General features: G+C 48.4%; 1 protein-coding gene across 3 annotated transcripts in view; it reads left to right on the plus strand.

Moving 5' to 3' along the window:
- Positions 1 to 14,237: 14,237 nt before the first annotated feature.
- The window catches only part of MYH10 (myosin heavy chain 10), a 106,036-nt gene continuing 92,952 nt past the window's right edge, over positions 14,238 to 27,321 (plus strand). For all 3 annotated transcript variants that reach the window (XM_076353654.1, XM_076353652.1, XM_076353653.1), the window contains exons 1-2: positions 14,238 to 14,304; positions 17,014 to 17,390. In XM_076353654.1, the coding sequence (XP_076209769.1) occupies positions 17,046 to 17,390 (345 nt within the window). In that variant the 5' untranslated portion in view covers positions 14,238 to 14,304; positions 17,014 to 17,045. The remainder of the gene's footprint in view (positions 14,305 to 17,013; positions 17,391 to 27,321) is intronic.

The following is a 27,321-nucleotide window of genomic DNA, read 5'->3' on the forward strand; positions in this document are numbered from 1 at the left end:
ACACAACTTCTTCAAGCAGCAGAGGCCAGAGTTTCAGCTGGCGTAAAGCGACAACCCCCAGAGCAGCCCCCGGAGCTGCGCTGCTTTACACCCATTCACCATGTGGCCCCTAGACCGGTATTTCTCTACGGGCAGAAGAGCTCTGCACCACAGCTCAGCAGCTTAAAAATATTTAAGGGACTTCTTCAGTGTTGGGATGGAAAATGCTGATGGCTGGGACTTGGCCCGGCAGGCGCCTTGGGAAAGGCACAAGTGATGCAGAATCGTCCTCCTGCCAAGGAGTTCCCAGAAGGTGCAGGCTGCCAATGTGGGAGAGTTCGTGGCCATGGGACAAGAGGTTGGAGCACTGGGTGGGGAGCTGGAGGATGCTCAGATGCATTTCAGGTCTACATCCCACCAAGCTGCAGAGCATGCGTGTGTGAAAGGGAGAAATTTCTGATTTAAGCCAGTCTTTTCAATGCTACCTCAGCCTGGGATATCAGATGAATTTGAATAGAAACAGAGAGCTGAAACTCTTGAGGCTGCTTTGGCAGGCGTAACAAATATATATGTTACATGCAAAAACCGGTATTAAGCTGGAGTTGGGGGAGCTCAGATACCAGTAGTTTGGGGTGAATAATACTACAAGGTCATTGCTATTAACCTAAACCCAAATGTTATAAATCCAGGAAATTCGGAGCTGAGGTTAAGCATCAGGGAATTTCAGGCATGTCAGGAATGCAGAGATCAGGCACAAAACACCTGTAGTGAAACCAGGGAGGGAAAAAATGAAACACGTCTTTAAAAGCGGGTTACATCTAATCCAGCCACAACGGGTGTATCGTTCCTCTGTGTCACTGCGGAGCAGAGAAAGCACCTCCAGCAAAGCAGAGAAAAGGGGGGGTACATGAGCATGAATTAACAAATGCATTTGCACACAGCTCCCGTGCACGGTTTTGTGTGGTCCAGCCTGCCTGCACATGTTCCTCCTGCTACACATGCAGGTTTTGGTTATTCTTAAGCAGGAGTGAAGATGTTTTAGAGAACCAGAGACCCAGGGGACTAAAAGAAAGAGGAAATTTAATTTTTGTGCCTGTGAAGGGAAGGCTGGAAATGTGAACAACTTGTCTGAGTTGGCAGGGAGCCGGAGATGGGTGCTCTGGGCCACAGAGTGGCCGGGGTGGCAGTGGGAGGACCACCCTGCTAGGACCAAACCACATGGCTTCAGACTGGTTGGATCCGTGCCCTTTCCCATACACTTTTCAGCCAGGGATGCTGCCCAGCACGGGGACAAGTGTTTCTGCCGCAGGGACACATTTGGTGACAGCAGCGCTGGCAAAGTGGGGACCGGCCCAGTAAAAGCCAGTGGGAAGTAAAAGCCAGGCAGCCCATGTTGGAGAGACTGGAGAAGTTGCACGGGGCTGGCCAGGTGCAGGAGCTGCCAGCCGCAGGCCCTGCAGTGACGGGGCAGAGGGAGCGTGCGGGTTTGCAGCCAGGTTTGTGTCCAGCCTTCAGGGACATGGGGCAAGCAAACAGGTTGGAGTGAGTGCGTGGGAAAGCGAGGCTCTGCTGCTGGACTTCTGCTGAGCTGTTTATTGGGGGGCATTGCCAACATGCATCAGTACCCCCAGAAGTGATGCCAGGAGCGAAGGGCTCAGTCCAGACCAAAGATGCGACATCAGCCTTCTCGGGACAGCAGTTCTGCAATGCCGGTGGGGAAGTGCCAGCCAGCAGCGTGCCTGCAAAGGGGCTTTGCTCAAGGACACCTCCCCGCTGACAGCTGTCACCTGCTGTTTCCATCCAGTCGTTGCTACCAGTGGAGCACCCCACAAAGCCTTTGGACTTGCAATTAATCCCTGGTGACAGTTTGCTCCCTGGGTGTATGAGTGTCAACCCCGCTGGTGCTGGAGGCACCATGCACGCTCGGTGGGTGGGCGCAGAAGGGTTAAGTCGGCAGAGCCGCAGTTCCAATCAGATTGGAATCTGGTTTAATTGCAGGTTGCCTGTGATCCTTGATGCCTGCTCTTACAAAGTGATGGAAAATGACAAATATTTATCCCCACTCTGGCAGCAGCCCTTTATCTTCCCACACTGTCATCAGGCTTTTCCAGCCCGGCTTTCGGGAGGGAAGAGTGTAAGCAGATACTATATAAGGGTAAAAGCTGGTTTGGGCAGCTGTCAGCTTTTGCATTCACAGCATTCCTGGGAGGAGAGGCTGGGGGAGGAGGTGCGAGACACGGAGGTAGCTCATGGGCACCCAGGTGCTGCCAAACAGGCTTCCTGGGGTGCCTATTGCCCAGGGTCCCCACTCCCTGGGAGGAGGAGATGCCTGGTCCAGGGAGCACGGCAGAGCGGGCACCTTTGGTGAGGCACAAAAAAAGGGGGAGTACGTGCTCCCCTGCTTAGGGACATATGCGTGAACCCTGTGTTAGGTGTGGGATAACCTGCAGTTATCCTTGAGCTAGCGAAAGCTTTTCTCACTGTTGTGCAGAGATGTGGAGTGGTGAATTGTGCTGCTGCATTGCCCTCACACCCCCACACCCCCTGCACCGGCCATGCTGAAAGCACATGGGCAGGCAGAGAAAAATGCCTTCGGGAAGGCACAGGCAGGGGAAAGCAAGGCAGGCAGGCAGCTGCAGCAGCCACACAAGTGTGCGCTGCTTCAGATATGGTGACATTGTGACCATGGTGGTGGCTTGGCCATGGGCTCTAATAGAGGGCCGAGCCCTCACCAAATAAACCAGGATTTCTCCCAGAGGAGTTGCAATGCTGTGAAGAGATGCAGTTGCAGTCCGTTCCCACAGCCGCAGCGTGCCCTGGGGGTCCATGGGGCTTCTTTATGCCCCATCTCCTGGAGCCCCATGATCGCCAGCGCATCCCAGTCCCTGTGGTGCTGAGCCCGGGAGCCCTGATTTCGAGGTAGGGGGCCAAGCGGGAACTCAGGCTGCTGCCATTCCCCAGCTCTCCTAAAAATCAGCCTGGTTTCTCCCCAGCTGCCCAAAACTCAGGTTGAGGGGCCATGCTCTGACCCCTCTGCAAAGCAGCCGCCCTCCACCCTCCTCCTGGCACTGCTTGCTGGGGACATGGGTGGGTGCAGGGTGAGCTGCCGTGCTGCTGAACGAGGTGCTTGCGGGGCAGCTGGTCAGGCTTGGCTATACCAATCCCACACATGCAGCCCCGGCAGGGGGTCCCCACATGGACCTAGCTTGGGGGGCTGCTGGAAAACCCCTCATTTGCAGCACTTTTAGCCTCCTTTGGAAAACCTGGGCTGGGAACATGGAGCTGTGAAACCATCTTTTGCTGAACAGGACCTGCCCAGCCACAGCCAGTTTTGTGGCTACACCAGGCTTTCCAGAAAAGGGTTGTTTCCCCCCTCAAAAAAAAAAAAAGAAATACACAGGAGGATTTGAAATCTCTCCCTCCATCAGACGCCTTCAAGTAAGTGCATTTTTAAATATCAGAAACAGATAAATTGCATTGTGCCTCCTAGGCTTCGAGGGGTCCTTCGACTACGAGAGAGCTCATCAGCCTTTCGCTGTTTATGGATTACCTTGCTACTGTGGGTTGCAATATTACCCTGAATGGGTTTGTCTTCCAGACATCCTGCAATATCTTAACTGCCGTCAAGCGCTGCCTTTCTTTCCTCCGCAGCGCTCAGGGTTTGGACAGCTGCCAGCGTCCTCTTTAAACGTTACCAGAAGGGCTGGCAGGAATTCAGCCCTAACTCATTACAGGTCCCGCATACGTTCGGCTGAGGGTGAGGGCTGGCCTCTTTTGGGACCCTGACAGAAAATTTAAATTGAAATGGGAGGAGGGAGGGGAAAGAGCCCTATGGAAAAATAAAATTCCTGACAAGGATGTGTGTATTAAAAGCCCCCATTGGCTGCATCTCCTGTTGCAAATCGATAGCCCCATCCCCTGCAGCATGGGCTGCCGCCGTTGAAAGTGGCTCCGGTAATTGCATGGACGTGCTGATGACATGGTTATCCCATGCGTGCTCAAGCTGGGGATGGTGGGGGCTTTACACACCCTGAAATAGTGGCTTTGCTCCCCACCAGGGTAGCTCCATCCCCCCAGCTAATGCACCAGAGCTAAGAGTGTCCCCTGGGAGCGGTGGCCCCGGTATTTGCCGCTGGTGACTGCTCATTTCCCTGCTGCAGGGCTGAAATTAGGGGATTTCCTTCAACTTGAAGCTCTGATCATCTTTTCTGTGCTGTTTCATCTCCTTTGGTGTTCTTTGCACCATGCAAAACCATCATTGCTCAGCACTATTTAAACACAGTCCCTGTATGAGCACTCCCCCTCTATGCTTATTTTGACACGATTTTACCTTGAAAAATCCCTCAAGACTCTGCCCTGGAGGCACAGCAGCACCTGCAGAGGTTGTTCAAGCAGAAAACAATGCAAAAAAAGGGGTATTTTATTTTTCCTAGAATCAGGTTTAGTTTCCACCTAGTGCTGAGATCTGTTGGTGATTGAATAACAACACACATATAAAATTAAAACTAAGAAGTAATAAATAAATAAACTAATGACAAAAATTTGAGCTACTAAAAGAGACAAGGATCCATTTCAGCCTCTTTAAACCCCAGGGTGTAAATACACACGGAGGAAGAAAGTCTCTGTTAAATTTTCAGCACCAAGATCCTTCGGCGGAGGTTGCAGGGGCTGCGTCTCCAGATTGCTTTAAATTCATTTGCTAGATAGGTTCATTAAACTGATGTGACTGGGCTACGTGGACTCTCTTCAGTCAGGTTGCGGATGGTTAAGTGGAGGTGGTTGCAACCGCTCCTATGCTGATATGCGACTATCTGCACCAGGAGCTGCACCTGGTTAACTGAACCCAACAGGGTTCATCCTTTAGCAAGAGCAGACCTTCCTACGGTGCCTTCCAGCGAAGTCAAAGAAGACCAAGGTTAACATCCAGGATAATTAATAGCCTGTTTGTTTGTTTTACAAACAACCTTTTCAGATGCTCGGACCAATCTCATCCATCTTAGATGAGAAAAGGCACAAGTCCAATTAAAAACAAAATCATTGAATCATTTGCAAATCACCTTTATCTTCATCCTAAGGCTCTACCAAGCACCGTCACTATGGTGCTCGGCCCTCCTCTGCGTCTGCGAGCTGGGAGCCATTATCGAGGAGTGTGTGTCAGTCCCTGGTTTCTCCATGCCCCTGACATGGGCTGCACCCACGCCAAGGTGGGAAATGGGAACGCTGCCTGTGTGGGAGCAGGGCGATGATCATGGGAATGGGGCAATGATCATGGGGATGGGGAGATGATCGCAGAAATGGGGAGATGATCACAGAAATGATCACGGGAATGGGGAGATGATCACAGGAACAGGGAGTTGACCATGGGAATGGGGAGATGATCAGAAGAACAGGGAGATGACCATGGGAACAGGGTTATGCTCATGAGAGTGGAAAGATGACCATGTTGGAAGTATCCTGCTTACCATGATGCTCTGCCCTTTCAGCCCCCGATGTCATGTGGTAGGAACAGTATTTTTGTACTTCTGGGGGCCATTTTTGTGGTACCCAAGAGCTTTAACGTCTGTTCTGTGGTTGTCTCCCACCCTTCCCGTGCAGTACCCACATTTTCCTCCCACAGCGCCATTCACAGGTTGTGAACAAGCAATGGAGGTATTTTAAAAGTCACCCCATGGCTGAGTTGTCCCTGCTGGGACTGGCGAGTGCCTTCGGCGCTCTGCTCCAGCCCTTCGGTGATGCTGAGATTGCCCATGGGGTGTAGGGGAGGCTGAAACTTTCCCCACCCAGCCCGGGCACGCTGCTTCAGGTCCCTGTCTGCCAGCTGGGGACACCTTCACCACATCATCACTCTGCCCCATCATACTTGGGGGCCGTGACTTGGGGACAAGGTACACCAGCACAGCGCCTGGAGGGGACTAGATGCTGCTGGTGGGATCCCAGTACTCAGGCCAGCACCAGTGCCACAAATGGGTGAGCACCCTGACCTTAACGGGGGTATGCAAGATCATTTTCTCTTTGGCATCAAGGAAAGTGCTGGCACCCATATGATGATGGAATTGGGCTCTGCAGCACTAATGTGCCGTGTGGGCTGTGCCAGGGGTTAACTGCTCCTCACCCTGCTCATCCTCACCCGCCCGAGGGAGTTTGCTGGGATGGAGCAGAGATCGATCCCGTCGAAGCCCAGGGAAGGGGTTGGCACATGAGTTACAAACTCAACGACCGGCTGATAATTGAGTATTGGCTTGCTAATTAAACCAGCAGGGTTCAGTCAATCATTAAATTGGATTGAATTAAATTGAATTAGATAGTGGCTGTGGGCTAACATCCCAGGGCAAGCCCAGCTGCCAGGGCCGTGATGGGAACTCCCTGCGCAGCGTACCCTGACAGAGCCGGCATGCTGTGATATGGATGGGGTTAGAGGATCACTGACTGCTTCCCCTCACAGGAACATCCTCCAGGAATAATTTATCTCCCAGCCCATATGCACTGGACTCAGCTGCTGGGTTTCTAGGGGAGAGGGTTTCTCCTGCTGGCCCTTAACCGCTGTCAGGAAGCTGGTGTCCATGAGGCCTGACCCTCCTGCTTTGAAGTCAAAGATAAATAGCCATGGAGGAGGCTTGTAAAGACCAACTGGCTCCTTTGAATGTAATATGATAAAATAAACTGCGTGTGATAATTAATAATGGGAGGAGACCACCCTCCTCCCTTTTAGGCGTACTATCATGCCCCTTGCACAGAGGCGAACTCGACCAGGACAGAGATCCTTCATGCCTGTGAGACCAAGAAGCGATGTATCAGCATGAACAGAAAGGGTGAGCTGCAGCAGAAGAGACATATCCTACAGTCACTGAGTCTGTCACAGTCTCTGCTGGACATGGGAGGGTGACAGCGGCTGGGACACGCTCCTCTGCCCGTGCCTCTGTGCTGTCCTGAGCTGGGGAGCGACCGGGACGTGCCTGAGACAGGCGGCAGGTCCAGCCTGGATTGTATCTCCTGTTCCACAGCAGAAGCTGTGTTTTGCACTCTGGGAGAAACACTTGGACATCTGTGGCAAAAACCTCCAGGTGAAAACCTTGAGGCCAGCCTTATGGGACAGAAAAGCCACCAACAAGCCCCAGAGCAGCAGCTGAAATGTCGCCGTGCTGCTGGAGCCGCTGAGCGGGACGAGCGGCTCCCCGACCTGCTGGGCTCAGACACGCTCGTGCCCTGGTGTTTGGGTCCACTGACGGACAACTGGACGGGCTCCCACTGGCCCAGCTGGCAAGAGTGATTTATTCAAAGACCAGAGAGGGGCTGCAGTGCCAGGCTGCTCATGAGCAGGCGGCAGCTATAAAAAGCCCCGCAATTGCCTTCCAAGCTGGTGATTCAATAACAAAATGCAAAAGTAATATTAAAGCTGCCTGCTGTGCCAACTGCTGGCTGTCTGCAGCAATAAAAATGCCGTAAATCAGCTCCAATTAAAGACTGCACAGAGTCTAACAGGAGGCTCCAGCTGAAGCTGGGAAAATCCCCGGTACACTGAAATCGCTGGGGCAAACCCTACATGCCGTTGCTTGCCACTTGCAGGGGACTGGAGATGGTTGGAGGGTGCAGTGCTGCAGCCTGGCCCTACAAATGCTCACTTTTGAAGTATGAGAGGGTTTTACAGGGGCAGTACCTGTGCCCCGTGTTCAAACACGAGGCAGGGCTCGGGAATGCTTTTCTGTGGTTTTCTAAGCAGACACAAGCTCTCGGGGTCAGGTCTGAAGAAACTGAAGTTGCTGCTAGCCCTGGAGACTGCTGGCAGTCTGGTGGGACCTGCTGGCGTGCTTGGGCACGTCCATGCCTTCCTCAGGTGGACCCCGAGGAGCTTACACCTTCTCGCAAGGCAGGGACATCCCAAATGCATTATTTGTCTTTAAAAATGGGCCCTAGGCTCCTAAGGCATTCCAGCAACCATCAGCTCTCTGCTCTTGGTGGAAGGTTTCTCCCCTGTGGTCTGTTGGATGCCATCCTCAGCTCAGTTTTTGGTCGTTTGCTCCTTGGAGTGGTCCCTGAAGGGTTTTTCTCCTCCGTGGCACGTTAGGGCGTTCAAAGAGCCCCTGAGGGCAGGTGGGAGGCAGGCATGCGGAGCTGAGATGCGCAAGGACAGGCTTGGTTTCCAGCGCAGGTCCCATCCCGTTCCAGCAGCACAGCCCATGGGCTGCGGGATGCCTGGGGCAGTCCTGGCCCAAGCGTCCCCTCAATACTCAGCGTCCCACCCACCCTGGCACGGCCCCGGCATGGCCCCCAGCCCTGCAGAGAACAGCCAGCTCTGCCGTGCCTTTGCTCCTCGGCCAATGGGCACGGCCAGGGCTTCCACCAAGGGTGCGGGATATGCCCTGATGGGAACTTTTCAGCACTGTTTCTTCTTTGCTGATCCTTTAATTGGGTAAAAACCAGATGGTTTTAGTTAAATCTCTGCCAGAAAGGAACTATTGGTCTCGGATGGAGGTTCTAGCCCAAGAGGAAAGATTTGGCCCTTTCAGCCCGGCCAAGGGCCACCTTGGGGGCCATGGGGCAGTGAGAAATGGACCCTGGGCAGCTGCCCCCTGCCCGCTCCCCAGCCACGATGAGAGCTCAGCTCTCCCGCTCCGGGGCTTTGGTGCAGCGAGCTCTTCCAGGGGCAGCCCCTCTATTTCTACCCAGCACCTCCAGCACACAGCCAGCCCAAACCCTGGACCATGCAGGGGACACATGTTCCTTGGCATCACTTTTGTATACAACAAATCTCAAAAAACCCCTGCTGGGTTTGCCTGTCTATAAATGGGGCATTTTGTTCAAATTAGAAAACATTCTGCGAGCCCCGGCAGCGTGGGCAGAGGGACAGGGGAAGGAAAGCGAGGGGATAGATAGGGTTTCCAGCCAGGATAGCCAGGGTGGGTGCTGTACCAGTACTGATGCACGAGCCCTGCCTACGGGCAATGGAGATGGGGCATGAAAGAGCAGGCTACAAATAAACCCTACATCCAAAATGTGAGGAGGGGAATCTTTCTGATCTGGAGAGGTATGCGTGACGTGCTCATCCTGCTGGCATCCAAGCACCTAATCTTGCAGTTGTGCTGAGTAAAGGCCGGTTCTGGATGAGGCAGAGATCCCCAGGGAAATGTGCCCTTTGCAAGTGGCTCCACAGGAAACCTCCACCATTTTCTTTCTTTTTTTTAAGTCTGCAAAATCCTAGCTAGGTTGAACTAGATGATCTTCTGAGGTCCATTCCAGCTTGAACTACCCTCTGATCCTACAATGCCTAAGAAATGTTTCTTCTGGCTTTTCAAATATCTAACAGCAAAATCCTTTTCCCTTAAAAACAGTACTGTAAGTGAGAAGTGCTTCTGCAATGTGAACTGGTGTAACTGGGATGAGAATCTGGCCTGGTGAATCGCAAGCTCCCAGCTAGCCAGAAGTAAAAGGGCAGCTCCCCAAACCTGCCGCACGTGGGTTTCCCGGGGATAATTTCCGATCTCAGGGTGTGGTGAGCGAGGCGGGGGAGGACAGATCTCGCAGACAAGTTCCTGCTTCAAGGGGAAAAGGGAGGTTCAGATTTCTGGCTGTTTTTTAGCAGAGGCTTGTGAATGAGCCCTCCTTTTCCTTGAGGGAAAAGAAACGCATGCCAAACCCTCGAGTGGAGGGTGGAAGGCATGGTTGCGAAAATCCTGCTCTGCCTTTCCAGCTTCTGCTCCTTCCCAGCGTGATGGATGGAGGAAAGGGGAAGGAAGAGAGAAAGCAAGGAGCGGGTGAGCACAGGTCCCTGTGCGTGTCTGGGTCTCGCTCCTAGCACGATTGCAGCAGGATGACCCGAGATGGATCTCACCCCGGGTCCTCCTCTTTGGCCCTTCACGTTCAAAGAGGCTTGAGATTTTCTATGGAGTTTCTCGGCTTCCAGCACAACCTGTTAGCAAATGGCCGTGCGGTTGTCAGAGGCTTGCTCGGAGGGAGTGCAAATCTTTCGCTCTGCTGCTTGGATCTTGACTCATTTGCTGCAGAGGTGGCTATTTTTGCTGATCTGACATCAGGTTCACAGCAGCGTGTCCGACCAACTATTGTGCAATCCCCTGTTGTGAGTAAGAAGCAGACTTTCCATTCCTGATTTAGCTAACTTTTTAAACTATCCAGGACTAAAATATATGATGGGTGAGACAATGAAGCTCATATTTGGTGCTGATCCCTGCGTGGCGCCCTGGAGAACACCTCCTGTTTCAGAACGTTTCCTATTGACATATGAGATAAAATAAACGGCGTGGTCCTGGCGGACAGCATGCTTCAAGAAATAAGTGTAACCTCATCTTACTGTAATTTATTACACCTCAGAAAGCTTTGAAACTCAAGCATTAAGCATGAGGCTTGAATTTCCAAATCCTTTCAAGCTTCTCCCATAGAAATGTTTACTATAAAGTAATTTTATCGTGGAATAATTTTCTTTTATTCCTACACTTCTCTGTGTTTTGATGCCATGCAACAAAGCAGTTTTTTACGTGAGCAATTCTGCCTTTTCCTTGCACCTTCCTTCTGAAGGTGTCAAAGCACATTACAGATCAAACGTGACCTCACCTCTGAAACGGCAAACGGGCATAATGAAGTCTCTTCCCTTCGCAGGGTGAGTGAGGGCAGGGAAGGTACCGTGGCTGCCCAAAGCCACAGCAAGTCAGGATTTGAACTGGTAAACCAAATCCGCATGGACGTTATTCACCTGTCCCCTTGTCACCAGTAAAGCACAGACCATGTCTGTGCATATGCAATTCCTGCATTTAAATACTTAATTCTAAACCCTGGCTCAGTATTGTTCAGTACTTGAAGTTATGGGAAAAAAATTGACCCAGAAAGATGCTAAGATGTCCTGCTTTGCAGAGACATGGGGCTCCTGGGGGAGGCCAGACCTGGGTCTGTAAGTCTTGGAGATGCGCCCAAAAACCTGCCGCAGTCAGAAAGCAGGACAGGGAGGGAGGATGCCAGTCTCTGCAGGAAGGAAAGGTGTCAAATAATCAAGGAACGGGGGTTGTTTGGCTTGTTGGTGGATGCTGGTAGGGACATGGGACAGAACAAACAGCTGTTGGATGTCGGTTGTGTGTTTTCCCCTTGCGGAAGTTCGTTCTGCCCAGCAATGTCCAAAGCAGACTGGGGATGGAGGTGCACATCGCCTAGCATGGAAATTATCTTTCCAATACGTGCCACCAGAAGTAAGACCTCTAAATTAGAAATGAATGGAGCATTTTTTGCCTAAATCCTCCACATTGTTTTAAAAATCTCAAGCACTGCTTTAAGCTTAAGTGGTTCTTATTTACCTGCTTGGGTTCCAGCTCTGGAAACACCCACGGGGATATGCTTTGCCTTAAGCACACGCATGCTCTAGCAGCAACGGTATCATTAGCCTTCTGTTTAAATGTAGGGAAACAATTTTAGGATTAGGGACTAGCTGAGTTGCTATTCCAAATAAAAATCCTTTACGAAAGATGTTTCTTTCTGCTCTTCCCAGTCTCCTGGGGAAGATAAAAATATCATCTTTCCCACCATGGGTTAAAGACATTGAGTGGATTTGGGGAATTCCTTCCTAACACTGGCCTGGATAAAAATAATGGTGTGATAAAAATAATAACTCAATGCTATAACCCTGACACGCTCCACGTGGCATCTACAGGATCCTCAAAGATTTTCCATGGAAATAATTTTCTAAATGAAACTAAAGTCTTCAACCAGCTTGTCTCTAGAATAATGTTTTCTGTGTGATGTTTCTATTTTTCTTTTAAAAGATGCTGTATGCCTAAAAATGGAAGTTTTGTGACTGAAGCCCGAAGCAGCATGACGTGGAGGTGCTGACCCGGAGCATGGAGGGCGTTGGGGTGCGGGTGCTGCACTACGCCCCGAGGGTCGACCATAACCAGTGCACGATGCTGCTCCTTGGGTGCGGGGTTTGTCCAAAGGAAGCAAAATATCAGGCTGCTCCGTTGCAAAGCCCTGACACTGCTGAGGGGCTGGCATCGCCCCGTGAACGCTGGCCGAGCATCTCATGGAGACTTGTTGGCTGAGCGAGGAAAAATTGTAAATCCTGGGAGATGCGGCACGCTGGATGCCTGTATTTAAGCAACCCAAAGTCCGCGCGGTGTTGGCCTCACTCTGCTGCCTACGGCGGCTTGCCATGCAGCTCAGCTGTCCCGGCCCCGGGAGTGGCAGTCCTTGCAAAGCGAAAAACAGCTGGGGAGTAACCAGTTCAGCCTTTTGGCTTTCATCTACCTGCGTTTGCGAGTCAACACCCTTATTTTTCGGTGAAACAGGATGTACGAGACCTCCCACTGAAATGGTAATTAAGAGGGAGACTTTCATATAAATCCAAGTGCCAGGAGTTGCGCATGAACTGATTTGTGTGCAGAGATGAGCAGAGATGACCGAATGATTTCCTGCTCCTTGCCAGGAGCCTGGTTCCCCACAGTTTGCCTTATTGCCTCCCTTTTTACACCGAGCAACCCGTCCAAAAATGCTAAGTTGTATTGAAATGGCAGGTGCTGCTTTGAAACACTTCCATTTGTGCAGGTAGTCCATAGAAAGTCCTGCTTCCTAAGCACAGGGGAAATGGGAGACATCCTTACTCCTGTCCCCAGGTGCTGCCTGACACCCCCAGCCCTTCCTGGGATCCCTCGCTGTGGCTTCGCCCCATGCCAGGCTCGATGCTCCTTCCTGCCACTTCTCTCTGCTTCTCACTCCGCTCATAGACTTGGTCAGAATGATCTGACACAAATTCCTTCCACCAAAATAGCTCTAATTCCTGACCCACTCACATTTGCATTTGGTCTGGGCGGAGAAACAAAACCCGCAGCTCCGGCGATGGGAACCCTCGATGCTCTTAGCTACCTGCTCGCATGCAGGGCTGGAGCGAGCCGTGGTTGCGGCGAGAGGTTGTGCCCGTTCCCCAGAGGTTGAACGCACCATGTGTGATCCCCGAGAAGCTCTGAGCCAGGGAGCGAAACACGGGAAAGATTTTGCAGAGAAACAGGGAAGGCCATCATGGTGTTCAAGCTCTCCATCTCCAAATCCCAGGCAGCGGCAGCGCCGGAGCGCGCAGACCAGCAGCCCCCAGAGGTGTTACACCTGAGACCCACCCGGCACTGATTTTCAAAGTCCACGTGAGCCCACGAGACTCTCAGAGACGCTGCAAATGGCTTTTTTTCCCATGCTGCAGCCTCCTGCCTACCCGTCTGATCCAGAAAAGGTGCTGGCAAATGGGCAAGGGCTCCAAAAAGCCTCAGGATTATGTTTAAGGAAGGGGAAAAATACATATCTGAGCATGAGCTCGGCCAGCCTGGGGCAGAGGAGGCCAGGGCTGCTCGGTGGCGGCTGAACGGCCGCCACGCAGGAATGCGCTTTGCTGAGGGGGGCTGCTGAGCCAGCACGGAGACACTCCGCCGGGTCGGGGGGCTGGGAGACCACGTCAGACTTGCAGTGAGGGCTGGGTTTTTATTTTTAATAGTCAGGGTAATTACCCCCGGGAGCAATTACTGAGGGCTGAGGTAAAGTTTCTAGAACTGGAAGTTTGGAAATCGGGTCATGCTGCTTTTCTGCTGGACCGCCGTCCCACCCAGGGCCTGGAAACCAGTGACCGCCACCTCAGGCGGGCACCGCTGCAGAGAGCGTGAGGCGACCCGGGGCCCAGCGGGAGGGCAGCACCCGCTTCCAGCACCCGGGGACGGGTTTCCCCGTTATCTCTCGCGTCGGTGGAAGCCGGCCCGGGGGTCGGGGCCTGAAAAACCCTTCATCGACCCAAAATAACAGGGACGCCGCCGGGGGAGGGGGAGGGTGGGCGGGCGAGGGGGAAGCGCGCGCCCGGCCCGCGCGCCCGGCCCGCGCTGCAGCACCGTGCACACCGCCCGCTGCAGCGCCGGGCACGCGCCGCGCCCCCCGCCGGGCGTGCTGCAGCGCGGGGCGGAGCCCGCCCCGACAGGCGTGGCGGGCGCCCAGTGAGAGGAGCGCTGTGGGCCGACGGGCGGGCAGAGCCCGCCAATGAGCGCTGAGGGGGCGGGGCGAAGCGGGGAGGCGGGGTTTGGAAGGTAGCGTGTGGAGGTTGCTATGGCCGTGGCTGGAGAGCGGCCGCGCCGCGGACCAATGGGCGAGCGAGCGGCGACGGACGGACGTGGCAGTCGCCCAATAGGAGGGCGGCGGCCGGCGGCGGCGGGGGCGGGGCCGGCGGCGGCGGCTAGCGGGGGGCGGAGGGCTCGGTGTGGCGCTAAAGGAGCGCGGCGGGCGGGGGGCGGAGCGGCGCGAGTGCTGAGGAGCCGGGCAGGCGGCGCGAGCTCCGGGGCACGGCGGCGGCCGGGCGCTACACAGGTGAGGCGGCGGGGCCCGGCGGCGGCGGCCGCCCCTGGCTCCCCGGGGCGGGCTGGGGGGGCTCGCCGGGGGCGCGCGGCCGGGCCCGCCCCGCCGCGGTGGGGGTGGGGCGGGGGCGGCGGGCCCGGCACACAAAGACCCCCTTGTGTGGGCCGCGCCGTCCGTCCCGCCCGCCCGCGCCGCCGCATCCCCCCCCGCCCCGCTCCGCCGCATCGCCGCCGCTCCCGGCTGCATCGGTGAGGGGAAGGTGGCCATTTTCTCCCTTTCCCGCAGCCTCCGCGCGGGCGGGGCGGCGGCTGGGCGGGGGGCGCGGGGCTGGGGCCGGGCTGCGCCGCGCCGCGCCGGGGAGGGGGCCGCTCCCGGGCCCCGCCGGGCCGAGCGGCCCCGGCCGCCTCCTTTGTCTTTCGGGGCGGCGGCGGGGCCTTGCGGCCCTGCGAGGGGGGCTCCGCAGCCGCTCCCGCAGGAGGACGGCTGCGAGCATCAGCCCTCGGCGCCCGGGGGCGGCGCGGCTTCGCGCGGCTCCTCGGGCTGGCCCTGTCCTTGAAAATGCCCGGGCTGCGCCGAGGGATGCCACTCCCCATCGCCGCCGGTGCCCCCCCCCCCCCCCCTTTTGTTTAGAGGAGCAGAACATGTGTAGGGTTTTCTTTTTTTTTTTTTTTTTTCCACTAGTCGTCTTTTGGGAGTGCTGGATTCCTGCATGATAAATGTGCTCATTTGTGTATTTCATTTGAATGCTGTTGTTAACAGAGGAGCCTGGGTAGAGTAAGCTGGAACTTGCTTTGCTTCTGCAGAGGGTCTTTTGTGATGGGCTCTGTGGAATTAAAAGCCAAAATGGAAGAATCACCCTGAAACTGTCTGCGATCCCCTGATGTTAGGCATATTCCTCAGGAACTGGTGTAAAGTCAGTCCATGCACTCATTTCAGTCTTCAGCCTTTAATTCTGCTGGGGAACAATACCGATTAATTTTGTCATATGGGTTTTATCTGATCTCTAGGTTCACTACCTCTCGGCGTGCAAAACTGAGACCGAGCTTACCATAAATGCGTTTGGCTGTCTATCATACCTGGCCAGGGAGCTTTTAGAGACTTGACACCGAGACGCATTTACACAGGAGGGCGGCAATGGTGTTTCAGGTCTTTGTTGGAGCTTCAGCTGTAGTCTAGCACGGTGGAGACAAACAGCTATCTGAATTGCGGTTGGAGGCTTGGATATTAAATTTGTGGGCTTCTTAGTCAAGGAATGCTACATTTGGCTCAATATCTTCGTTTTCCTTGCTGAGGAGTCCAGCCATCGCTTAAGGTGTCCCCTCAATGATTCCCTCTTTCTTCATTGAATTTTTCTCTCAGAGGCTCTTCTAAAATACTTCAAATGTTGAGTCATCACCTCTTGATTTGAATTAAGCTGTCCGTAGTAAACGGTCCGCTCCTCAAACCTCTGAAGGGTTCAATGACTTCATGCTTACTTTACATTAAAGTTGGACAATGTTAACAAATGTCCATGCCATAGATGGAGACACAACTATTGTATTTAATTACGTGTTCTTCTGAGGATGGGTGTGTTGCAGAACTTCCATCAGGGTGCATGCCATGGTATGAAAGATGACAAATGCAGTTTGCGAAACCTTCCTCGCTTTTGAAGCGAACTTTAGGTTACCTGCTGGAAAAGGCTGCCATTAGCTAATGTAACATTCTTCAGCAGAAAAGATCTAGTGTGTGAAAACCCAAGATATTTAATCACCTGAGTACTAGGTGTCAGGCTTGACCTTGTTGCTCCTTGGGCAGTTACAGATGAAACTGCTAGCTCCAGGAATCCTGGATGTGACAGTAGTATTAACCAAAGATGCAGTGGCCTCTCTTAGATAGAGGCAAATAGGTAAAATGAGTGTGCAGGAGCTCTTGTCAGCAGTTTTTCTTTCCCCTTCAAATTACCCATGAAGCTGTTGGAAAATCTAACGTCAGTCCTTGCTGTGTCTTGAGCCTCAAGGTAAACTTGAGATCTGGAGACATTTTTTTTTGGAATACGGTAATGTCAGCACTCACGACTGAGAACAGAAGCAGGCTGTAGAAATGCAAAGTCTTATATTTTTCAGGAAGAACATGAGCAAGGTTTAGCTAGCTTAATGGCTTGCAGAAACCCCAAGTGTCTCAAGTTCTTGTCTGTAGTTGAAAATCCACATCTTCAAACATATTCTTGACGCCTTCTGGTTATTGTAGTTAGCTATCCACTGAACATTTTTTATATTTTTATATCTATCTATCTATTTTTTTTTTTACTGTTCAATTGAAGTTGAATTTACTGGCAAGCTTTTGTTAAATTTGCTTTTCTTCCTTATCTAAGCACAGAAGACAGATGCATATTTTTCCTGCTTGTAGTTCTCACATTTATTGCGATGTCTGTCCATAGTTGGTGCACGATTAGAACCAGTTTATACCGAGTTTCCTGTACTGGGTCTGGGATTATACTTGACAGACCATTTTAACTTTTGTGTGGCAGTTGGTTTATTCAGAGGGCTGCTGTGTCAATAGGGGCTCTCAGTTGTATAGCAACTTCTTTAGACTATGGGAGAAATTAACGGTGCTTCTTCATCAAGAGAAGATACAGATATTAGTGATAGATCATTTAATTGATGTGCCATAGCCCTATTCATTTCATCGATAAGAATATGGTATGTAACATACTCTCTGCTTTTTTTCCTCACCAATTTACAGGGTAACTGATAGTGGAACCTTCACTTCCTACAATGGCACAGAGATCTGGACAGGAAGATCCGGAGAGATACCTCTTTGTGGATAGGGCTGTAATATACAACCCTGCCACCCAGGCTGATTGGACTGCTAAAAAGTTGGTGTGGATTCCTTCAGAGCGCCATGGTTTTGAGGCAGCCAGCATCAAGGAGGAAAAAGGGGATGAAGTGTTGGTCGAACTGGCAGAAAATGGAAAGAAAGCACTAGTCAATAAAGATGATATTCAGAAGATGAATCCTCCCAAGTTCTCTAAAGTGGAAGACATGGCAGAATTAACCTGTTTAAATGAAGCCTCTGTATTGCATAATTTAAAGGATCGGTATTACTCTGGGCTCATCTATGTAAGTACTAATTATTAGAATCATTATGGGTGCTAATTCAGCTGAACTGATCTGATTCCCATTCCTGTACTTATCTGAAGTGTAGGAAGCAGGTCTTGGCTCTGATTTCAATAGCCTAAATGCTTTGCGTCCCTAACATTTAGATTAGTCCGGGGTCTTTTTCCATGCAGTGTACAGGTCAAGAACTCTGTTGTCATAAAACAAATAATAAAAAATTCTCCTATGGAAATAATTCTGCAAGCATCTTTCAAAAATAGAATGCTAAATGGCAACCCTGGGTGCTTAGCTCATGCTGCTCGTTAGAGCACTTGCCTCAGACATGCTTAACTGATACAGTGAATAGTATCAAATGGCTTGTTTGAGCTGACGAGAGATTACAAAACCTAACTTTGCTGAATTACTGTTGTTTAATTGCTCATATGAATAAGCATATATCTTGCTTTGACTTGCTGCGTATTAGAAATGATAATAAGAGGCTATGCTATGCTATTATTTAAAAGCTGAAGTTGGAGAGTGCTAGGAATGCAAAATGTCTTTTTGGAATCTAATATCAACTTAGTGGGCCAGGAAAGAATGTGTTCAAGTGCTTAAAATAAACCAATAAGATAAAGCTTTCTTTTTTCAGTGGTTTTGAAGCACTAATTGAAACATCTGGCTTATCACCATCTGTCTATAGAGTTAGAAATTGCAACACCATTGATGCTGCTTTTGACCCCGTTCCTTCTTTGAACAATATTAAATGAGTGTCTGTGGCATACAGTTAAGAGCAGCTCCTTGTCTCTTGGCAAACTGATTGCATAGTGACTTGTTGAGTCAGAGTATCATTAAGAGCTACAAGTAGACTTTCTATCTTAAAAGAAACTGGAACATCTGCTTAAATGCTTGGCTCATTTTAATAAACACTTGTTCTAAAGCTTAAATCCATTTTATTTAGTTCTGCTAGTTAGTTGGCTCACTTTCCCTTCCATCTAGGTATTAATGGGGTACCTCTTTTGCTTGGCCCTTGGTAATATTTGGACTTATTAAAAATTATATGCAACTTGAAAATATTCTTCGTATTTGTTCTTCTTTGTCAGTTTCCTATGCGGGTTTTTGGTTTTTACCCTTCCAAAGTCTTACACCAAGACCCTTACAGCAGAGCTCAGCGAAAAATACTTCTGGAATGATTTCTGCAAGCTTATAAGTAAACTAATTGGATAATTAGTACAGATTGGATTGAAAATTAAAAGTAAACAAGTTGATAGGTCAAAAGTTTTCAGTACATGTATCAATCATAATGCTAGTTGTTACGAAATTCATTACAACTGTTATAACCATATTTCATTATGAAGGTTAAAAGCTGAAGGCCTTAAATGTCAAAGCAGGCTCTAGTCCAAGGACCCCATACAGTAAACATGGCCACAAATGCTTCTGGAGGTTGGCGTTGAGAACATGTCACTCTTCTATATACACAGATGATACAGTACTGTTACTTTGGATGACCGACAAACTAAAAAACTCTGCTTTGTAAAAGGCTGGCTTATCGTATATGTGGAGTTTGTGGTACGCTGTAGGTGACTTACCTTTTTTTCTTCCCCCCGCCACTTCCCAAAAAGATGCTTTCTGCTTTCATGCTTTAACTGTTGAGGCAGACTCTAAAACTTGGTTCCTTGGCGTTGAGATACTGCTGTCACATAGGAGGATTGCTGCATCAGTATAGTACTGATGACCTCCCCCACCCTCGAGCTGGAAGAAGTTGGTTGGGATCAGGAAGCTGATGGATTTGTTGGCCTTAACTGGAGGTCTGAGTTACAGGAACGTTGCTGGAGGATGCCTCTGTTACCAAGAATAATGTTTCTATGCAGCTGTAATAATGGCTTCTTGTTTGAAATTAAAACTCAGCTAATTTTCTGAAGTGGGGGGGAAAGCAGTTGTGAGTACTATTAGAGTAGAGGCTGAATGCTGCCAAAGGTCAATAGGCCATAGGGAGAAACTTCATCACTAACTTGAGCTGGTGGGGTTTTTAGTGTGGTTCTGGTAGGGATCTCTGTCCAAGATCCCTAAGCCTCTTGAATGTGGCACTATCATTGCTGCTGCCTGCTGCACAGCCTGGAGCGATTGCCATTGCCTGCGTAACCTGCGGGTGTTTGCTTGGTGTAAAGAAAAGAGCCAAAGTTAACTGAGCTGATGAAGTGAATTATGGTGGTTTGGCCGTGACAAGAGTCAGTTAAAGGTATATTTTGATCTCCAGGTAGTACTCTCATAATAACCAATCCAAAATCTTATATTTTGGTGTTGGTCTCAAGTAGTTAAGACGGAGGTGGTGAATGTGTTTTGGTTTCCTTTAATTCACAATAGGCAGCATGCAGTGTTGCCTTTCTAGGAAGTAGAAGATGAAAGACGGTCAACTGAAGTAGATACATGTTTCCTTTCAATCCCTAGAAAGGAAACAAACAAGCTGAGGGATTTGGTCAGTGGGTCTAGTCATCGGTCTATAATCTACCTCTTCAAGATGACACCGCTGGAGGAACAGGGAGGGCTGACTAAAGCTAGCTAGTGCCAGTCGGCATGACCTGGGCAGTGATGCTCATTTCATCAGGAAGAGTTTCAAGTAACATCTAAGTAGGGATGGCGAGGAGTTTCTGGAACTTCTAGCATTTCTAATGTCTGCCAAGTGGCATGATCTTGGCCTCTCAGTTGCATTATCACTGTGCTGTGGGAGATGAACACAAATGGAGAATTGGAAGACCAGTGGCTTGTAAAAGCATGATGTCAATGCTTGGTCCTGTTTTCATGTCTGGTCTGTTCATGACAGCACAGAAGATGGAAGGTAGCAGGACTTGTACAAGAACTGCTGGGAAGAATGGTTGGAGTGTAAACTATAGTGATCCCACTTTTGCTTTGGAGGTGAAATAACTTCATTTCTTGCTCCACTTTTACTATCACCTATCCCATTTCTTGCCACAAGGTTTATTTTGAAGCGTGTGTTAAAATTCTTTCCTAGAGAAGCTGTACTATCTTTGCAAATTCTTTTGAAGTATACTATATATATCTATTCACCCCTGAGGATGGGGCAAATCTATAATTATGACTTCTTGCACTTTTCTCCTTAGCCCATCAATGACTTAAGCATGACCCTGCAGAATCTCAGAGTCCCCGAGATGATCTCTGCTCATGTTTGAGGCTTGGTTTTCATCAAGTGCAAGTGTTGGTTCTGTGAAGGTGCAGCCATCTACAGCAGTTTTTTTCTCATTACTTCTACCTTTAGTAGGAGTTTTCACTCCTCCTTGTGTTTCATAGTTGAATTTTTCCAAATTTTGTGCTTTTCTAGGGATATCAGCGTTTCTTATGGCAGGGATGTATTATTTGAGTCACTAATACTCTAAATTGGTGTCTCCTGTCTTGCTGTAGTGGCAGCTTCTCATGGGTTTTGGTTACCTTAAATGCTTGTTAACTGTCAATTCTTCAGCTTCATATAAAGAATAGCTTTACTGTTCTGCCTGTTGTGCTTTAGAGTGGCCAGCTTTAACGCTAGCTTCAGTGTGTGTTTAGTAATATCCTTCATAGCTGTAGATTAGAAACTGGAGGTAGTTCGTTGTAAGGGTACCCAGGAGGAATACCCAAAGGCTTAGGAGGTCCTTGGAAGATTTGGAATAAACATAATTTTGCTCAGACTGGTTTTGTGGTGGTTCTTGAATATCCTTAAACCATGATGAACTGAGTTCCAGATATCTTTCGTGGGACATTGCTTTAAGAAAGGAGTCTAGTTGTCAGAGGTTTTGGGTCACCAAGGTCTGTAGCCTGAGTGAGGAAACATCTTTATTTCTACAAGACCTGCATGTAAAATGCCACTGTGAAGACTTCTACATATCAGCCCTAGAATTTGGTTTCTGCTTAAGTCATGTCACCAAATATGATTTCATGGGGGGGTGGTGGTGGTGGAGTCAAAATAATCTTTGAATCCGACAATGAAATGGAGACATCCACTGGAAAGAGTGGATGTTAAGGGTCCGTCAGCCTTGAATGCTACTGAGTTCTCAAGACCACTCTTGCCTTAAAGCTTTGTGACAAGCTGTGATAGGCAAGGTTACTGCTCCAGTAACTCTCTTTGTCATTGTTTCATGAGGTTCGGGGTTTCTCATGAACCAGCTTCCAAACTCTTCATGGTCCAATATGGTATCTGAATGTAGGAAGTCACTGACTTCAGTTTTTAAACTGCTGTGCTGTAAGCTGTAGAGGTTCAGGAGCAGTTTTGTTCATGGCTCAGAGGTTTGTGGTGTCAGTTTGCTGTGGTGGGGGGTGTGTGAAGCCCAGCTGAAGAAGTGACTTTGGCTGTCTGAGCTGTAGCTGCCTCCTTCAGTTGGAGTCCTGGGAAAAGGGAGACACTTGAAATGGGTCTCTGGTTTTGGTGGGAAGGGATGGGAGATGAACAATAAGGAGGATTTAGTCTGAAAATAAAGTGCTGGGAGAACAGATGCTGCACTTGACAATATGGAGGGAAGAAATACTTAGGTGCTTTGATGGAGAGCTACAAATAAGGTCTGAAAGCTGCGAAGGAGTTTCTGGTGTAGGAAGAGGTGTTTTCTCCAACTTGATCTCTCTGCACTTCAATATCAACAACGTATTGTCTTCAGTGTCTCTTCAGAAAGCTTATATATAGACATGTCAGTTATGTCCAAAATCAGGCTTCTACTCAAAGTTTACCACCCAGTTTGACTTACATGGCTGATCTGAAGGAAAGAACTGTGTCAATATTTTTTTTTAAAGTATTTAAGTTTTTTTTTACCATTTTGTTTTCTCTGTACTTGGAAGAGAGTGGCTAGTTAGTGTGCAGTTTGAGAGTCTTTTTCTTTCACTTCAGAGCAAGATGATTCTTTTTTTTTTTTTTTTTGAACTCTGAATGTAAATTTTAGAGGGATGCTATACCACTTCTAGAACCACAAAAAGCAAAGTGGTCAGGAGTGTTCCTGATCACTGTAAATAATGCTTCAATACTTTGTTAGGCAGCATTCTGGATATAACTTTCATAGTATTTTGAATTTTTGAGTCTATTAAAAACATTTCAGTTAATCAAAATGCAGCTAGTTCCATAGATCAGGAATGTAAATACCTCATTTCTACTTAAATGGAAAGCAACTTGTTCTTGATATTGCAGACACTGGCTGGAATTGGAATGAATAAGCTAATGGCTGTTAATACTTCTAAGTCAGGGCTAGGTGACACTTTTTTCCAGCAATTTAAAGCTCTGCTTTTGTGTCAGTACTTCTTTTGATGGCAAGAAAGACCCTTCCATTTCCCTTTTAAAGCATATTTTAAATGTTTATATGTTCCTACACACTCTATTAATGAATGTAAAAACATAACCTTATGCTCATCTTGTCAACAGAAATACGTTGTTAAACCAAAACAGGTTTCTTGTAAGTGCGATAGCAAACACTAACAGTATGGATCCTGTAGAGGTTTGACACACCTTACTGATTATTCAGAAACGTGTAACATCTAAGTTGCAGATGGCTGTATCTTAATGGTCTGACTGGTAAGTACAGACTAATATCTGAAAAGTTCCTGGACAAGTGGCACATTGTCTACCCAATGGATCTATAAATGTTCGAGTTTGTTATCTTTTCTAACTGAAAGAAGGTATCACGGACCAAAAGTCTGTCTTGTGCAGTCAAAAGTTCCCATTCCTGTACCCAGTGCAGTAAGATGGGATGAAGGAATTGCTCGCAAAAACATAGGGTATAGTTAAGCTACAGTAAAAACTGATATTCAAAATCCAATGGGCTTTATAAAAATCTATTTTAAAAAATGTTGCCGTTGCCACATCTGTTCTAGTCCCAGCTCTCCTGGAGGCAGTCCATTGCCCACAGTTGATTATATGTAGCTTACTGATACCCCATAAATCATTGCAATTACTACTTAACTGCTTCCTGACCTCATTCAGTCAAAAGGATTGAAATTAATAGAATTTCTTCAATGCTTGACTTCTATTAACCCATGTCAGTATCCAGATGGCCTCTTGCCTTGGTGTGACTGTGTGTGGGATGTTCCCCTGGTGCTGTCTGTTGTTGGTGAGCCCGTGACCTATGTTTGGGTGGTCAGCTAGAAAGTTTCAGGTGGGGACATTTGGTGTAAGATGCGTGCATGCTGTAGGTGAAATCAAGTTCAAGATGACTAGTTTTGCTGTTCCTTGAAGGACAAAAAGATGGTGAAGCACTCTTGAGGAAAGGGTTAGATTAACTTCAAAGTCCTCCAAACTCTAATGAACTGTGCATTATCTTCCCCACCCACTCCTCCACTTTTTTTAGCAAGGACTTTTGAAAAAGGGTTGGAAACTCTTTGTGTAAGGCTGAGAGCTCCTGTAACCTTGCTGCTAATTACTGCTCTCTGTGTATATGCCTACTGTTGTGGGTTTTTTTCCCCCTACCAGTAAAGAAGAAAACATGCTTACTATTATGCGATTAAAAATACTTCAGCAGATATTTTTTGATAATTACAAACATTATCTCTGTAATTGGTCTGCAGCCCTGTGCTACTTTCGTTTTCTTATGTACTTTCCATTTTATTGGGGCAGAAGAGGGGAAGAATGAGAAATATGCTGTAGTCCCCAGTTCCAGAGCCTGCTGTGGGTGGAAGCTCTTATAAAACTGCACTTGAGGAGCTCTCTATAAGCTGTTTCTTCTTTTAAGCTGCTGCCTCCTGTGAGGCCAGAGCGTAACCTAGAACAATCTGTGTTATTATATAAGCTTCTGTGTTCTAATTGTTTTAATTTTCCTGCTGGTCCAGTTGGGAATGTTTCACATTACTGAGTATCGAAGACTGGTATTAAAAGAACCTGTAAGAAATGGAGCTTGTTACTTAATTTAATCTTTTCCTTAACACAAACCAGTCACTGGATCTGGTACCTAATATGTGGCAGAAGAAATGCTGGGGTTCAAATTGTAAGGGCTGCTTTGACACAAGAACCTGTTTTTAAATTAACTCTGGTTTTTGGAAGAGTCATAAATGTGATCAAGTTGAGAGAGTTCTATGTAGGGTTTTACTTTGTTAGAAGTGTCTGAGGGATTTAAGGGAATTGAATCAATGCTCTCCTTGACCTCAGGCAAGCAGAGGTATGAAAAAGTGCATGTTCTTGTCAAATACTCTGTGTCTATAAAAGATGGTAGCTTAGCAGCCTAAAAAGGTGCAATAATTTGGATTATGGACTCTGTTCAAGTGCTCAGTGGATGCTCTGTGTTGCAAGACACCCCTTCAAGCTGTATGCCTGCATCAGAAGTCACGGGTAGCCTGTTGTAAGCCATCTGTAGACCAGTCAAGCTCCAACATGCAGCTATACAGGAGCCTTGTGAAAGGGTATTAATACTTTTCTGGCCCTGGTGCAACCTAAGATCATGTTTTACCTCTTAGTTGCTGTGGCTGAAGCAGTCATGCTGTCTAAGCGGCTGTGACACTGAGCCTGTCTATCTCTGAGAGGTGGTGAGCTGACTGAGCAGGAGTATAACCTGCACTGCTGATCTAATGTTGTTTTTTCTCTCTTTAAACACATAACCTGAAGGCTATAAATGTGAAAATACAGTACTGGTGAACCTCCCTTCTTCAGTGCTAGCTGTAGAGAACATCCATAGACAAGTCTTCTAAAGTTTGGGCTGTGCTTTTTCTTTAATAGCTTGTGTATGTGTTGTGCTCCTTCCCTTTCTCATTCTGCACAGATTTTACTCTTCAGTTGGGCTGTGCTTTTTCTTTAATAGCTTGTGTATGTGTTGTGCTCCTTCCCTTTCTCATTCTGCACAGATTTTACTCTTCAGTTGCCCTGAGTAAGTCAGTGGCTCTTGTCCCCCAGCCTCTGTCAGAGCCGAGGTTCCCATTGCCCCGCAGGGGGTTCCTTACCCTTGTTGGCACCCTTGACTCCAACTTCTTGGGTGCCAACAGGACTTACTGTTTTTTTTATCTAGCAGTTTGGGCTTGTACAGACATGTCTGGGATAACTTCTGGGTTCCAGTCTTGACTGTGCCCTGGCCAGGGAGCATGAGCTTGGGGTGGAGGCGCGGGGGTTGCCCATGGTGCTGGGGCAGCTGTGTGGCCCCTCACCACTGCCCTGAGGGGAGGTGGATTGTAGCTGGGCGGGGGGGTGGGTAGCTGCTGTGCAAAGCAGAGAATGTGTTCCACCCCAGGCCATAGCCTTGCTTTCCTCCCCTCTGAGACTGAAGAGCTGCCTGCCCTTCTTTAAGGCTTGAATTTAGGATTGTATAACCCCCTCATTTAGGGGGAAAAGGTAGTACACAAGAAAACCATGTCAAGCTTGGAGGACTTAATATGTCTTGGAATGTGAAAGGTGGGTCCATAACCTCAGGAAGTGAAACCAGACAAGAAAATGTTATGATGACGCAATTTATCAACCTAGAGAATGTGCTCTACCCCATTAGTATATGGGATACTGCTTAAAACATGTATTGCTTTCTAGGCTAGAAACTGCTGGTTTATATTTCAGGTAATAATAGGAGATGTCTAGATGCTTAATTATTCATGTAGTAATAGAGTAAATCTGTCACTTTCTATATTTGAAGAACTGGAGATAAATGTTGAGCCAGGGTACTCAGGTCATGCGAACTGATTGTTACAAATTCCAAAAATTTACCTGCATCTTGCTAATGCGCTCTGAAGTGATGCTTTAAAGAGGCCTTTTGATGTTGCGGCAGAAGGAACCAACCTAACAGTCATAACAGCATATTCCTTGATGCAAGTACTGTAAAGCTGAGCTATTAATCTAAGGAATTGTACAAGGCTTTTGACACTAATACCACCATATGTGTATACACAGTGAAGGTTTGATATGGTTTTAAGGGAAGACAGGCCATGAAAACCTTTCTTGCTCTGGAGCCCACACTCCAAATTTAGAGCCTAAATTCCCTTGTGCTTTCACCTGGAAATAATGCACTCTCTATTTGCCAGTAGTTCACTTACATATACCTCTTTCTCAGGTTGCTTACTGCTAGGAATATAATGTAGTTTTCAAATAGGCCAGCGCCAGGAACCTGAACTCTGCAGTCTGGGATAGCTTACCAAAACCCAAATTACTAAATGATATACTACTGGATAAAGACTTGTAAGCATCTGGAAACATTCAAACTCCACAATTAGTGTCCTGAAAGAGAGTTTGTATAACAAACCTCTGTCAGAGCACTGCTTTACTATGTGTCTCGGGAGCCTTGCCTAGAGAGCGTGCATTCCAACATGCCTTATTGCTGTTGGTTGATACTGTCTATATCCCGTTCCCTGGTAAAGCAGAAATGTGTGTGTTTTCAAGCAACTAGCTTGTTTGCAGCTGATCCATGACCTCAAGGTGAATAAGCATCTTTACTTGCCTTTAAGTTCTTAATATACGTATCTACCTCTGTCAACTGAAAAATTCATGAAGTCTGGTTCTTCATCCAGACTGGCTAGTTACTGTAGCTTTTCAGTGCTTGATCCTAACTGTAATTCAGATCTGACAGTTTTGGCAGAGTCCGTGTACTGCAGAACAGAGAGGAGGCACAGGGCATCACTCTGCCCCTTTGGTGTGTCTGAAAGCTCTGGGCATCTTTAACAGGTACATGGTGGTATTCATTAAGTAGGGTGTCCATTTGTAAGGCAGGTGTGCAAGTATTCCTGTTAATTCTTTCTATGGCTGGTCACCAAGAAGCTTTTCAAGGTGTGTAAAAACAATCTCAGCCTACTTTTCATGTCTTCAATTTGCATGCAGAAAGCCCGTACCTCCAATCTGCTGTCTTAGATATAGTAATATACTTGTACTGTGAGATTTGCACTTATAAAATAGCTGTATAAAATTTTTGTACCATTTACCTCCCTCCCAATTAAATTTGACTCAATAAAAGCATCCCTTCTGTGTTTATATGCCTACCAAGCCACAAAAACAACCCACCAATATGTTCATGTGTTGCTTTCTGCAATAGAT

Source organism: Aptenodytes patagonicus, chromosome 16, assembly GCF_965638725.1.
Source record: "Aptenodytes patagonicus chromosome 16, bAptPat1.pri.cur, whole genome shotgun sequence".
Classification (NCBI taxonomy): Eukaryota; Metazoa; Chordata; class Aves; order Sphenisciformes; family Spheniscidae; genus Aptenodytes; species Aptenodytes patagonicus.